The sequence below is a fragment of the Oncorhynchus nerka genome, linkage group LG1 (genome assembly GCF_034236695.1).
Source record: "Oncorhynchus nerka isolate Pitt River linkage group LG1, Oner_Uvic_2.0, whole genome shotgun sequence".
NCBI classification, from domain to species: domain Eukaryota; kingdom Metazoa; phylum Chordata; class Actinopteri; order Salmoniformes; family Salmonidae; genus Oncorhynchus; species Oncorhynchus nerka.
The window spans coordinates 21,451,806-21,468,209 of NC_088396.1; the positions used below are offsets into that span (position 1 = coordinate 21,451,806).

Consider the following 16,404-nt stretch of genomic DNA (forward strand, 5'->3'; position numbering starts at 1 on the left):
TCTCACGATACATGGCCCCATTCATTCTTTCCTTTACACGGATCAGTCGTCCTGGTCCCTTTGCAGAAAAACAGCCCCAAAGCATGATGTTTCCACCCCCATGCTTCACAGTAGGTATGGTGTTCTTTGGATGCTACTCAGCATTCTTTGTCCTCCAAACACGACGAGTTGCGGTTTTACCAAAAAGTTATATTTTGGTTTCATCTGACCATATGACATTCTCCCAATCTTCTTCTGGATCATCCAAATGCTCTCTAGCAAACTTCAGACGGGCCTGGACATGTACTGGCTTAAGCAGGGGGACACTTCTGGCACTGCAGGATTTGAGTCCCTGGCGGCGTAGTGTGTTACTGATGGTAGGCTTTGTTACTTTGGTCCCAGCTCTCTGCAGGTCATTCACTAGGTCCCCCCGTGTGGTTCTAGGATTTTTGTTCACCGTTCTTGTGATCATTTTGACCCCAGGGGTGAGATCTTGCGTGGAGCCCCAGATCGAGGGAGATTATCAGTGGTCTTGTATGTCTTCCATTTCCTAATAATTGCTCCCACAGTTGATTTCTTCAAACCAAGCTGCTTACCTATTGCAGATTCAGTCTTCCCAGCCTGGTGCAGGTCTACAATTTTGTTTCTGGTGTCCTTTGACAGCTCTTTGGTCTTGGCCATAGTGGAGTTTGGAGTGTGACTGTTTGAGGTTGTGGACAGGTGTCTTTTATACTGATAACAAGTTCAAACGGGTGCCATTAATACAGGTAACGAGTGGAGGACAGAGGAGCCTCTTAAAGAAGAAGTTACAGGTCTGTGAGAGCCAGAAATCTTGCTTGTTTGTAGGTGACCAAATACTTATTTTCCACCATAATTTGCAAATAAATTCATTAAATTAAGTGGGAGAACTTGCACAATTGGTGGCTGACTAAATACTTTTTTGCCCCACTGTATAGTGTGCATATATGCATATACATGCTCACATGTTTCTCAGGACATTCCCCTGCGCTCACTCGGAGTGGTTTAGGGTTTTGTGAAAGCTGCTGAATGTTTCACTCCGAGTCCAGGACAGAAATCCCACTAAACAGATTTGCATTGGGTAATCCAGCCAGCACTCAGCTAACACACTCATTCACTCCTGGTCCTGATTCTATCTGAAGGGGAATAAAGTGTGATGGGTCATACACAGACGTTTCGGCTTAAATCATATCAAAGTGTAACCCATACAGTGAAACGCTGACTTACAAGCTCTTCCTCAACAAGGCAGAGTTCAATTATAACAGAAGCACGTAAAAGAGAGACAAATTAGGAGGGAGGGAAGAGGAAGTGTGTGAACCGACACACTGAAGAAGGCTAAACTATCTGTGTCTGCTATCCTGATGAAGTGAGCTTTATGCAACATTTTATTGCTCATCTGGATTCATGTTTTATGCACCAACCAGACTTTTGGGGGGGTGCAATGGTCCTCTTTTGATTTATACATCTGAGGGGTGAACACTTTTTGGAGTAGGCACTTAGGGTGAGAGACATTTAACCACCTCAAAGTAGTGGACTGAGAAAGGTCCTAAACAAACCATCACACGTCGCTTACACATGCTGGCTGGGGGAATATTTACACACCGTAGCAGCTTCACTTGAAAATGTGTTTTGGCAGCATGAAACCCCTCAGATTTGTTCTTGGACGGTCATGAACTCAAGCCAAACTGCTATTTTGATTGTAAATGTATAAACGCAAAGAAATGGTGGATAAAATGACAAGGTTGAAACCACCTCCTCCTGACTCACTGGGTTTTCTAGAGGGCTGATCTTGGAGTTAATTCACCACCCCAAACAACATGCATGTGCAGATGCATGGAGTACATCTTGATTAAAACACAATAAGGGTTTTGATCAGAGTGCTTATATTGATCTCTACAGGGAGCCAGATTCAATTCAATTTGAAGGTCACCCCAACATGTACACACAAACTCCCCTCTACCCAAACGTACCGCCCCCACCACTCCCCTCTACCACCCCCACCACACCCCCCCACCCACACCTGTTTGACGGCCCACAGCAGCCGACAGTAGCAGTAGACCATGATGACGATGGGCAGACCCAGGCAGAAGATGAACAGACAGATGATGTAGGCGTGGGACTGAGCCGTCCTCAGGGTCCATGACACAGAGCAGCTGGTGCCGGCGCCCTCCAAGTCATAGCTACTCCAGCCCAGCAAGGGGGGCACCGTCCAGAATATGGAGTAGAGCCAGGAGCCCCCCACAGCCAGCAGGGGCTTGCGGTAGTCAGGACCACGCTTGTTGTACAGGGTCAGGGTGCTGTAGCGGTCGTAGGACAGGACCACCAGGGAGATCAACGACACAATACCTGGGGAGGGGCAGGCATATTATTACAATTACAACATCTAACCTTTCTGTTATTTGCATGCCATGTGGAAATGTTTCAGTCTATCATTATGTGAAATGCTTCGTTGATGTCATAAATGATGCTAAGGGGAGTTTACTGTGTGATGATATCATGAAGACACTGGCATTTAAAATCCAAAAGCCATTTAAAATCGTAAATTTACTTACACGTGATAGAATGCTACATTGTACCGTGGTGTAAGGTACTTAAGTAGTACTTTAAAGTATTTTTACTTAAGTAATTTGAGGATATCTGTACTTTACTTTACTACTTAAATTTTTGACTACTTTCACTTTATTTTTACTCCATACATTTTCCCTGACACCCAAAAGTACTTATATTTTGAATGCTTAGCAGGACTAGAAAATTGTCCAAATCACACACTTATCAAGAGAACAAACAAGCCGTCAAAGGCTAAATGCCCTAAACAAAGTCACCCTCCCACAAACACAGGTGGGGAAAAAAGGGCACCTAAGTATGGTTCCCAATCATAGACAATGATAGACAGCTGTCCCTGATTGAGAAACATACCCGGCCAAACACAAAGAAATAGAAAACATAGAACACAAAACATAGAATGCCCACCCCAACTCACGCCCTGACCAAACCAAAATAGAGACATGAAAAGGATCTCTAAGGTCAGGGCGTGACAGTCTGAGAGTTGGAGTGTGCCCCTGGCTATCCGTAAATTTAAAAAACATAAATTGTGCTGTCTTTTTTGCTTAATATGAGTAATTTAAAATTATGCTTAGGTATATTTTTAGAATTACATTTACTTTTGATGCTTAAGTATATTTACAACCAAATACATTAAAACTTTTACTCAAGTAGTATTTTACTGGGTAACTTTCACTTTTACTTGAATCACTTTCTACGAAGGTATCTTTACTTTTACTCAAGTATGAAAATGGGGTACTTTTTCAACCACTCGCATTGAAGTAGGTCCCATCACATGACCTGGTAGGCCCTACACTAACCTCAGCAGCTGACAGTGATTATTTCCCGTAACAAATTCCTCATCAGCTTATCAAAGATCTTAGGCATTATATCCACCAACCAATGGTATTTCTTAAAATAGGTCAACCCTGGCCGCCAGAGGGATAATTTAAACCTACAAATTTGAGGTTAACTTTTGTTCTGTTGGTCTGTAACTAAATGTTGTGTGTCAATATTCCATTGATACGTCCTTGACTAGGCTACTAGTACTAGTATTAGACAAAACATTTGCATATAAGACAAAATCCCACATTTTGCTTATCTGTTTCACACACGTCCATGTGCTTTTATGTAAAAAATATAAATGATGTCCTTACAACATGTAAGTTTATTGTACATTGTCATAAAAAAAAGAACCTTATAGACTTGTCAAATAGCAGTGATGTACCATTATTGCCAAATAGCATTGCTTCTGGGAGGCACACATTGCTAAAGCGGATGACTTTGACATCGATAGTGTGCTTAAACCATGGGTTCGAACCCCCTCGTGGCAAGCTTCTTTGGTGAGCAAAAACAAATTCACTGCCAGTCCTTAATGGGCTCTTGAGGGCTCCCGAATGGTGCTGTGGTCTAAGGCACTGCATCTCAGTGCAAGAGGTGTCACTACAGTCCCTGTTTCGAATCCAGGCTGTATCTGAACCGCTCGTAGGAACTCAGCTCGTCCTCTCCTCTTTCCCAGACTGCTGTAGCCCACTCCAACGCGGTCCGGTCAGCAGGGAAATTACTGTGGCAACCTTAGACCACTCGGTTGTGGGGGCTCCCGTCTGATGGGCGAAATAGAGGGAGTACTGGAGTAGGAAGCCACGGCATTACGATGGAGTACCGCCACACTTCTCCGGAAGGGACAGTCAGGCAGGCATCACTGACCTGGGCGGAATGCTGGGCAAGCTGGAGATTGGCTCACTGTGATAAGCCGTGGTAGGAGGCCCTCTGATAGTGGTATGAAGAACTTCTCTGGTGGTGTCGAGACGGTGAAGAATGGGGAGGACCTCCTCCATAGCCATACCCAGTTGCGCCAGGCAGTGGTGTTGGAGTAGATGACTCTGTTCGTTGATTGTGCCCCAAGGGTCAATACTGGAGCCCCTCCTGTTCAGCCTGTACATTAATGATCTGCCTTGTCTGTACTGGGTCTGAAGTTCAAATGTATGCAGATGATACAGTGATATATGTGCAAAAAGCAAACAACAAGCTGCACAAGAACTCACTACTGTAATGGTCCAGGTTACAAAGGGGCTCAGTGACTCATGTTTGCATCTCAATGTGAAAAATGTTTGCATGTTCTTCACAAAGAGAGCTACTGAGCCAGATGTCTATGTGTCATGGGAGAAGCTCCAGGTGGTATCTGATTTTAAGTACCTTGGCATCATACTTGATTCCAACCTCTCTTTTAAAAAGCATGTGAAAAAGGTAATTCAAATAACCAAATTCAACATAGCTAATTTCCGATTTATACGAAATTGCAGAGGTAGCAAAACTGTACTTCAAATCTATGATACTCCCCCACTTAACATACTGCTTGACTAGTTGGGCCCAAGCCTGCTGTACAACATTAAAACCTATTCAGTCTGTCTACAAACAGGCTCTCAAAGTGCTTGATAGGAAGCCCAATAGCCATCATCACTGTTACATCCTCAGAAAGCATGAGCTCCTGAGTTGGGAAAATCTTGTGCAATACACCGACGCATTTCTTGAATTCAAGATCCTAAAATGGCCTGGCTCCCCCTCCACTCAGTAATTTTGTTAAACAGAAAATCCAAACATATGGCAGCAGATCCACAAGGTGTGCCATGAGAGGTGACTGTATAGTTCCCTTAATTAAGGAAAAGCACCTTTAGTAAATCCGCTTTCTCTGTGAGAGCTTCCCATGTCTGGAATACACTGCCATCAGACACACATAACTGCACCACATCGCACTTTCACAAAATGCATAAAGACATGGCTAAAGGTCAATCAGATTTGTGAACATAATCCCTAGCTGTGTATTGCCCTTTTCCATGTCTGTTGTCTGTAGCTTGTGAGGTGTGGAAACACTTTGTTGATTTTATGAATTTTGTCTTGCTGCTGTTTGTTCTATGTTGTTCTGTCTGTATGCTACGTCTTGCTTGTCCTATGTTGCTCTGTCTGTATGCTATGTCTTGCTTGTCCTATGTTGCTCTGCGTGTGCTCACTGCTCAATGATTGTCTATATTGTAATTGTTTTTAATAACCTGCCCAGAGACTGCGGATGAAAATTAGCCGGCTGGCTAAAACCGGCACTTTTACTGAAACGTTGATTAATGTGCACTGTAAATATTTTCTTAACTCTTTCTTGAACTGCACTGTTGGTTATGGGCTTGTAAGTAAACATTTCACTGTAAGGTCTGCACTTGTATTCGGCGCATGTGACAAATAATGTTGGATTTGATTTGATGGTTGCCAGGGCTGGTGGTGAGTCGGCCGGTGACGTCGTGCAGGGGGGCGGGAGTAGGCATGACAACGTAGACATTCAGAGGTACCAGAAATCTTCCACTATGTTCTAGCAAACTCAAAAATCAAGAAAATAACATAAAACACAGCATCACTTAATGCACCTGACATGATATATTCTGTAGCCAGACCATTCTAGTTCTAGTGAAGAAGGAACAATGCTTTTTATTGACATTATGTATGAATCAAATAGGCCTGGCCGTGCCTCGGGCTACCGCACACACAGAGACAGAACCGGCACGGACACGTGACACACAGCATAAAATAATGCGACCAGCAAAACAAAAAACACACTGTTTACACAACTTATGGAAGCCTAACACCATTATCACACTATCACCAATAGCGACAACACGTGTCACATCAAAGGTGACAGGCTCGTGGTACTGAAAGGACATACATGTGCACTCCATGGTGATGAAGGAGAGACAGTTTTGGTCAAACGCATAGACATGGCTGATAGACAGCCGACAGCAGTCACACACAGCATAAAATATTGTTAAAGAATAAGCAGCCCATTCACTCCAGCAGGCCCTATGAAATCATAACAATACAAAAGCATAACCATTTCATTTACAATATGAAATTAACAAAGCAGCTTTTTACTTCCCATTGCAAATACACAGTTTATTAGGTACACCACCCCGTTCACGGAAAGTGATCACTCCTACAGACAGTAAGTCACGTGGCCGTGGCTTGCTCTATAAAGCAGGCAGACAGACATCGAGGCATTCAGTTACTGTTTGATTGAAAGTTAGAATAGGCAAAACAAGTGACCTAACCAACTTTGAGTGTGGTATGATCGTTGGTGCCGGATCCAGAATTTCAGAAAGGTCCGGCCTCCTGGGCTTTTCACGCACAACAGTTTCTAAGGTTTCCCAAGACAAACAAAAAACATCCAGCGGCAGTCCTGTGGGCGAAAACAGTTCGTTGATGAGAGAAGTCGAAGGAGAATGGCAAGAATTCGTGCAAGCTAATAGGTGGGCCACAAACAGACAAATAATGGCGCAGTACAACAGTGGTGTGCAGAACGGCACCTCGGAACTCACAACTCGTCGATCATTGTCACGGATGGGCAGCAGACAACCACATGGGGTTCAACTTCTATCAGCTAAAAACAAGAAGAATCGGCTCCATTGGTCACGTGATCACCAACACTGGACAATTGAGGAGTGGAAAAATGTTGCCTGGAGCATGAAGGTGAGTTCAGTCTACTTGAGTGGCCTGGTCAGTCCCCAGAACTCAACCCAATATAGCAACTTTGGGATGAAACGGAACGGGCTGTTCCCAGCATGAATGTACCGCTGTCCAATCTGCAGCAACTTCATGATGCCATTGCGTCAGCATGGATCAACATCCCTCTGGACCGTTTCCGACACCTTGTAGAATTTCCAGAATTCTGGTTGTTCTGGAGGGAAAGGGGGTTCTGACCCGGGACTAGATGGTTTTACCTAATAAACTGGCCGGTGAATGTATAAGGCTTCATCAACTCTGGGAACCTACACAAACGGTCCGATTGAGTAATCCAAACCATCTGAGACAGAATTCAGAGGACTTTGCAACGAACACACAACATTGACTTTACTTCACTACATTCCTAAAGAAAAGAATGTACTTTTTACTCCGTACATTTTCCATGACACCCAAAAGTACTCATTACATTTTGAATGCTTAGCAGGACAGGAAAATGGTCAAATTCTCGCATTTATCAAGAGAACATCCCTGGTCATCCCTACTGCCTCTGATCTGCAGGATTCATTCAACACACATGCTTTGTTTGTAAATTATGTTGTAATCGGCCTGTGTGTAGCTGGTGTGGAGGAGTCAAGCACAGGACAGCAGATATGAGTAATTAACGTTCTTTACTCAAAATACAAATATATACAACACAATAAACTAGTCCACAATAACAGACTGTATACATACAAACAATCACTCACAAAAACCATGGGGGAACAGAGGGTTAAATAATGAACAAGTAATTGGGGGATTGAAACCAGGTGTGTAAAACAAAGACAAAACAAATGGAAAATGAAAAGTGGATCGCCGATGACGTCGACCACCGAACGCCGCCCGAACAAGGAGAGAAGTCGTGACAGATGTCTGAGTGTCGGAGCATGCCCCCGGCTATCCGTGAATAAAAAAAACAAGAAAATGGTGCTGTCTGGTTTGCTTAATATAAGGAATTTAATATGATATTAATTAATATTAATATTAAGCAATTACATTTACTTTTGATACTTTAAAATATTTAAAACCAAATACTTTTATACTTTTACTCGAGTAGTATTTTACTGGGTGAATTTTACTTGAGTCATTTTCTATTAAGGTATCTTTACTTTTTTGCAAGTATGATAAGTGGGTACTTTTTCCACCACTGCACACAGTCCTCCACCTAAAAAAACTGAATTTTAAGTGAAAGCTTCCCGTAATCTATTTTGACAGATGTGATGTTGAGACTTCAGACTCATCCCAGGAGGTGTTATAGTTCGCTAGGTAGTCTGCTAAAAGCTCATTATAACTCTGAACACAGACGAGCCGCTTAGAACCGCTGGGACGCCTGGTAAAACAAAGAGACATGAAGAAACAGAGTGGTAGCAGGAGTAGTGGCTCTACATCCTGATGAGCAGATTTAGCCTCATGTATTCCAGGCAGTCTCTCCTCTTTATTACTCATGTCCTATATGCTAAACTCTTAAAAGTAAAGGTGCCTGGAAGAACCCTTTGAGTTGCCACACTGGCAGAACCTTTCCAGTTCAAAAAGAAACCCCTCTGAAAAGGGTCTTTGAGGAACCCCTGTGTAAAGGTTAATTTCGGAACCTTTTTTGTGATTGGAGGGGCTCAATATATTGTCAAGACGGCAGCCTATCAGATTGGAGGTGTGGCTTATTAGAGATGTGGCCTACAGATAGTTATTTTTGGCCAACTGTTAGTGTAAATGTAACTCCTGTTCATCATGTTAAGTTTGTTCACTTCACATATAACCTACATAATAATAATAATAATACTGCTGATTACATATAGTAATAAAGTGGCAACTAAACCAACTTTGGGATTTACATAGGCTCTTGAGGAACTTATACAACTCAGTCAGCCTCATTGAAGTTACAAAGCTGTCAGTGTTCAACCTAACATGTAATGACAATACAACAGAACAGATGAAAATGGCGCCGATTAGATAGGGTAGCTGTGCTTCTAGCTCGTAGGCAACTTTGCAGTATTTCGTTTTTTGTGTTACTTCTCACATTATTAGCCCAGAATTTTTTTTGTGATATTACATATCACAAGAACTTTTGGATACCAGAATGACGGTAACTCAGCACCATTACCAACATTACGACCAGGAATACGACTTTCCTGAGTCGGACCCTTTGTTCGTACCCCCCAGGGCAATTGAACTGATTCCAGAGGCTGATCCAAAACACTGCCGGCGGAGAAGAGGTATTCGGAGTGGACTTCTAGTCCGACTCAGGAGGCACACACACCACCCACTGCTTCCGAGTATATTATTCGCTAATGTTCAGTCTCTAGATAATAAAGTTGATGAGCTCAGGATGAGGATTTCCTTCCAGAGAGACATCAGGGATTGTAACATACTGTTTCACGGAAATATGGCTCTCTCTGGATATACTTTCTGAGTCCGTACAGCCAGTTGGGTTCTCAGTTCATCGCACAGACAGGAAAAAATATCACTCCGGGAAGAAGAAGGGCGGTGGTATATATTTCATGATTAACTACTCATGGTGTGATTGTGATAACATACATGAACTTATGTCCTTTGTTCACCCGACCGAGAATACCTCACAATCAAATGCCAACCTTATTACCTCCCAAGAGACTTATCTTTGGTTATAGTCACAGCCGTGTATATTCCCCCTCAAACCGATACCACAACGACCCTCAAAGAACTTCACTGGACTTTATGCAAACTGGATCCACATGTCCTGAGGCCACATTTATTGTAGCTGGTGATTTTAACAAAGGACATTTGAGGAAAACGCAAATATCAACTGTTCTATCTATTGATTGTAGTACTCAACCCTACTACTCCAACTTCCGGGATGATGACAAGGCCCTCCCCCACCCTCCCTTCTGCAAATATGATCACGACTCCATTTTGTACCTCCTTTCCTATAGGCAGAAACTCAAACAAGAGGTACCCATGCTAAGGACTATTCAACGCTGGTCTGACCAATCGGAATCCATGCTTCAAGATTGTTTTCATCACGCGGACCGGGATATGTTCCGGGTAAACTCTGGTAATAACATTGACGAATACACTGATACCGTGACTGAATTTATCAGGAAGTGTATAGGAGATGTTGTACCCACTGTGACTATTAAAACCTACACTAATCAGCAACCGTGGATAGATGGCAGCATTCGCAACAAACTGAAAGTGCGAACTACCGCATTTAACCATGGCAAGGTGAATGGGAATATGCCAGAATACAAACAGTGTAGTTATTCCCTCCGTAAGGCAATCAAACAGTCAAAACATCAGGATAGAGACAAAGTGGAGTCGCAATTCAATGGCTCAGACACGTGTGTGACAGGGTCTGCAGACAATCACGGACTACAATGGGAAAACCAGCCACCAGCCAAAACACTGACATCTTGCTAAACAGCTTCAGTGCCACTGACGTTGCCCATTACCAAGGACTGTGGGCTCTCCCTCTATGTGGCCGTCGTGAGTAAGACATTTAGGCGTGTTAACCCTCACAAGGCTGCCGGCCCAGACGGCATCCATAGCCGTGTCCTCAGAGCATGCGCAGACCAGCTGGCTGGAATATTTACGGATATATTCAATCTCTCCCTACCCCAGTCTGCTGTCCCCACATGCTTCAATATGTCTACCATTGTTCCTGTACCCAAGAAAGCAAAGGTTACTGAACTAAATTACTATTTCCCCGTAGCACTCACCTCTGTCATCATGAAGTGCCTTGATAGACTGATCAAGGATCATATCACTTCTACTTTACCTGACACCCTAGACCCACTTCAATTTGTTTACCGCCCCAATAGATCCACAGACGATGCAATCGCCATCGCAGTGCACACTGCCCTTTCCCATCTGGACAAGAGGAATACCTATATAAGAATGCTGTTCATTGACTACAGCTCAGATTTCAATACCATAGTACCCTCCAAGCTCATCATTAAGCTCGAGGCCCTGGGACTGAACCCCGCTTCCTGGGTATTTGGCTTCCTGATGGGCCATTCCCAGGTGGTGAAGGTAGGAAACAATACCTCCACTTCGCTGATACTCAACACCGGGGCCCCACAAGTGTAAGTACTCAGCCTTCTCCTGTACTCCCTGTTCACCCATGACTGCGTGGCCACGCACGCCTCCAGCTCAATCATCAAGTTTGCAGACGACACAACAGTAGCAGGCCTGATTACAAACAATGATGAGACAGCCTAAAGGGAGGAGGTGAGTGCCATGGGAGTGTGGTGCCAGGAAAATAACCTCTCACTCAACATCAACAAAATAAAGGAGCTGATCGTGGACTTCAGGAAACAGCCGAGGGAGCACCACTCTATCCACAGTGACGGGACCGCAGTGGAGAAGGTGGAAAGCTTCAAATTCCTCGACATACACATCACTGACAAACTGAAATGGTCCACCCACACAGACAGTGTGGTGAAGAAGACTCAATAGCGCCTCTTCAACCTCAGGAGGCTGAAGAAATTTGGCTTGGCACCTAAAACCCTCATAAACATTTACAGATGCACAACTGTCGGGCTGTATCACCGCTTGGTACGGCAACTGTAACGCCCCATAAATACAAGTAGTGATGAAGTCAATCTCACCTCCACTTTGAGCCAGGATTGATTGACATGCATATTATTAATGTTAGCTCTCTAAGTACATCCAAGGGCCAGCTGTGCTGCCAGGTTCTGAGCCAATTGCAATTTTTTAAGTCCCTTTTTGTGGCACCAGACCACACGACTAAACAGTAGTCCAGGTATGACGAAACTAGGGCCTGTAGGACCTGCCTTGTTGATAGTGTTGTTAACTTCTTGCGTCGAGCCAACCCGGATCCGGGATCATGACTACAGCCTTAAGCCCATTACCATAACGCAACGTTAACTATTCATGAAAATCGCAAATGAAATGAAATCAATATGCTAGCTCTCAAGCTTAGCCTTTTGTTAACAACACTGTCATCTCAGATTTTCAAAAATATGCTTCTCAACCATAGCAAAACTAGCATTTAGCATTTAGCGTTAGCATTTAGCATTTATCGTTAGCATTAGCAGGCAACATTTTCACAAAAACCAGCAAAAACATTCAATAAATCATTTACCTTTGAAGAACTTTGGATGTTTTCAATGAGGAGACTCTCAGTTAGATATCAAATGTTCAGTTTTCCTGAAAGATTATTTGTGCAGGAGAAATCGGTCCATTTTCTGTGTCATGTTTGGCTACCAAAAAAAAAACGAAAATTCAGTTATAAAAACGCCAAACTTTTTCCAAAATAACTCCATAATATCGACTGAAACATGGCAAACGTTGTTTAGAATCAATCCTCAAGGTGTTTTTCTTCATATCTCTTCAATATCGTTCCTGGAAGTGTGCTTCTCCCTCTGAATGGCATGGTAAAATGATTGCCACTGAGAATTGCGCACCAATTTAGACAAAGGACACCGGGTGGACAAATCAAATAAAATAACATTTTATTTGTCACATACACATGGTTAGCAGATGTTAATGTGAGTGTAGCGAAATGCTTGTGCTTCTAGTTCCGACAATGCAGTAATAACCAACAAGTAATCTAACTAACAATTCCAAAACTACTGTCTTATACACAGTGTAAGGGGATAAAGAATATGTACATAAGGATATATGAATGAGTGATGGTACAGAGCAGCATAGGCAAGATACAGTAGATGGTATCGAGTACAGTATATACATATGAGATGAGTATGTAAACAAAGTGGCATAGTTAAAGTGGCTAGTGATACAGTAGATGGTATCGAGTACAGTATATACATATGAGATGAGTATGTAAACAAAGTGGCATAGTTAAAGTGGCTAGTGATACATGTATTACATAAGGATGCAGTCGATGATATAGGGTACAGTATATACGTATGCATATGAGATGAATAATGTGGGGTAAGTAACATTATATAAGGTAGCATTGTTTAAAGTGGCTAGTGATATATTTACATCATTTCCCATCAATTCCCATTATTAAAGTGGCTGGAGTTGAGTCAGTGTCAGTGTCAGTGTGTTGGCAGCAGCCACTCAATGTTAGTGGTGGCTGTTTAACAGTCTGATGGCCTTGAGATAGAAGCTGTTTTTCAGTCTCTCGGTCCCAGCTTTGATGCACCTGTACTGACCTCGCCTTCTGGATGATAGCGGGGTGAACAGGCAGTGGCTCGGGTGGTTGATGTCCTTGATGATCTTTATGGCCTTCCTGTAACATCGGGTGGTGTAGGTGTCCTGGAGGGCAGGTAGTTTGCCCCCGGTGATGCGTTGTGCAGACCTCACTACCCTCTGGAGAGCCTTACGGTTGAGGGCGGAGCAGTTGCCGTACCAGGCGGTGATACAGCCCGCCAGGATGCTCTCGATTGTGCATCTGTAGAAGTTTGTGAGTGCTTTTGGTGACAAGCCAAATTTCTTCAGCCTCCTGAGGTTGAAGAGACGCTGCTGCGCCTTCTTCACGATGCTGTCTGTGTGAGTGGACCAATTCAGTTTGTCTGTGATGTGTATGCCGAGGAACTTAAAACTTACTACCCTCTCCACTACTGTTCCATCGATGTGGATAGGGGGTGTTCCCTCTGCTGTTTCCTGAAGTCCACAATCATCTCCTTAGTTTTGTTGACGTTGAGTGTGAGGTTATTTTCCTGACACCACACTCCGAGGGCCCTCACCTCCTCCCTGTAGGCCGTCTCGTCGTTGTTTGTAATCAAGCCTACCACTGTTGTGTCGTCCGCAAACTTGATGATTGAGTTGGAGGCGTGCGTGGCCACGCAGTCGTGGGTGAACAGGCAGTACAGGAGAGGGCTCAGAACGCACCCTTGTGGGGCCCCAGTGTTGAGGATCAGCGGGAGGAGATGTTGTTGCCTACCCTCACCACCTGGGGCGGCCCGTCAGGAAGTCCAGTACCCAGTTGCACAGGGCGGGGTCGAGACCCAGGGTCTCGAGCTTGATGACGAGCTTGGAGGGTACTATGGTGTTGAATGCCGAGCTGTAGTCGATGAACAGCATTCTCACATAGGTATTCCTCTTGTCCAGATGGGTTAGGCAGTGTGCAGTGTGGTTGAGATTGCATCGTCTGTGGACCTATTTGGGCGGTAAGTAAATTGGAGTGGGTCTAGGGTGTCAGGTAGGGTGGAGGTGATATGGTCCTTGACTAGTCTCTCAAAGCACTTCATGATGACGGAAGTGAGTGCTACGGGCGGTAGTCGTTTAGCTCAGTTACCTTAGCTTTCTTGGGAACAGGAACAATGGTGGCCCTCCTGAAGCATGTGGGAACAGCAGACTGGTATAGGGATTGATTGAATATGTTCGTAAACACACCGGCCAGCTGGTCTGCGCATGCTCTGAGGGCGCGGCTGGGGATGCCGTCTGGGCCTGCAGCCTTGCGAGGGTTAACACGTTTAAATGTCTTACTCACCTCGGCTGCAGTGAAGGAGAGACCGCATGTTTTCGTTGCAGGCCGTGTCAGTGGCACTGTATTGTCCTCAAAGCGGGCAAAAAAGTTATTTAGTCTGCCTGGGAGCAAGACATCCTGGTCCGTGACTGGGCTGGATTTCTTCTTGTAGTCCGTGATTGACTGTAGACCCTGCCACATGCCTCTTGTGTCTGAGCCGTTGAATTGAGATTCTACTTTGTCTCTGTACTGACGCTTAGCTTGTTTGATAGCCTTGCGGAGGGAATAGCTGCACTGTTTGTATTCAGGTTATGTTACCAGACACCTTGCCCTGATTAAAAGCAGTGGTTCGCGCTTTCAGTTTCACGCGAATGCTGCCATCAATCCACGGTTTCTGGTTAGGGAATGTTTTAATCGTTGCTATGGGAACGACATCTTCAACGCACGTTCTAATGAACTCGCACACCGAATCAGCGTATTCGTCAATATTGTTATCTGACGCAATACGAAACATATCCCAGTCCACGTGATGGAAGCAGTCTTGGAGTGTGGAGTCAGCTTGGTCGGACCAGCGTTGGACAGACCTCAGCGTGGGAGCCTCTTGTTTTAGTTTCTGTCTGTAGGCAGGGATCAACAAAATGGAGTCGTGGTCAGCTTTTCCGAAAGGGGGGCGGGGCAGGGCCTTATATGCGTCGCGGAAGTTAGAGTAACAATGATCCAAGGTTTTTCCACCCCTGGTTGCGCAATCGATATGCTGATACATTTTAGGGAGTCTTGTTTTAAGATTAGCCTTGTTAAAATCCCCAGCTACAATGAATGCAGCCTCCAGATAAATGGTTTCCAGTTTACAAAGAGTTAAATAAAGTTCGTTCAGAGCCATCGATGTGTCTGCTTGGGGGGGGGATATATACGGCTGTGATTATAATCGAAGAGAATTCTCTTGGTAGATAATACGGTCTACATTTGATTGTGAGGAATTCTAAATCAGGTGAACAGAAGGATTTGAGTTCCTGTATGTTTCTTTCATCACACCATGTCTCGTTCGCCATAAGGCATACGCCCCCGCCCCTCTTCTTACCAGAAAGATGTTTGTTTCTGTCGGCGCGATGCGTGGAGAAACTCGTTGGCTGCACCGCCTCGGATAGCGTCTCTCCAGTGAGCCATGTTTCCGTGAAGCAAAGAACGTTACAGTCTCTGATGTCCCTCTGGAATGCTACCCTTGCTCGGATTTCATCAACCTTGTTGTCAAGAGACTGGACATTGGCAAGAAGAATGCTAGGGAGTGGTGCACGGTGTGCCCGTCTCCGGAGTCTGACCAGAAGACCGCCTCGTTTCCCTCTTTTTCAGAGTCGTTTTATTGGGTCGCTGCATGGGATCCATTCCGTTGTCCTGTTTGAAATGCAGAACACAGGATCCGCGTCGCGAAAAACATATTCTTGGTCGTACTGATGGTGAGTTGACGCTGATCTTATATTCATTTACATCATTTACATTTAAGTCATTTAGCAGACGCTCTTATATTCAGTAGTTCTTCTCGGCTGTATGTAATGAAACCTAAGATGACCTGGGGTACTAATGTAAGAAATAACACGTAAAAAAACAAAAAACTGCATAGTTTCCTAGGAACGCGAAGCGAGGCGGCCATCTCTGTCGGCGCCGGAAGTAGTCCACACCTGGCAAATGTAGTCTCTTATGGCCAATCTTCCAATGATATGCCTACAAATACGTCACAATGCTGCAGACATCTTGGACGAACGGCAGAGAGCATAAGCTCGTTCACAGCACATTCACAGCCATATAAGGAGACGATAGTAAAACAGAGCTTCAAAAATTCAGCTCATTTCCTGTTTGAGGTTTCATCTTGGTTTCGCCTGTAGCATCAGTTCTGGGGCACTCACAGATAATATCTTTGCAGTTTTGAAAACGTCAGAGTGTTTTCTTTCCAAAGCTGCCAA

The 16,404-nt window shown here is 44.3% G+C and overlaps 1 protein-coding gene across 1 annotated transcript in view; it reads right to left on the reverse strand.

Annotated features, from left to right (window-relative positions):
• The window catches only part of LOC115117382 (rhodopsin-like), a 40,758-nt gene that overhangs the window by 11,900 nt on the left and 12,454 nt on the right, over nucleotides 1-16,404 (reverse strand). Inside the window, exon 2 of the mRNA XM_029645887.2 lies at nucleotides 2,018-2,343. Within this exon, the coding sequence (XP_029501747.1) occupies nucleotides 2,018-2,343 (326 nt within the window). The remainder of the gene's footprint in view (nucleotides 1-2,017; nucleotides 2,344-16,404) is intronic.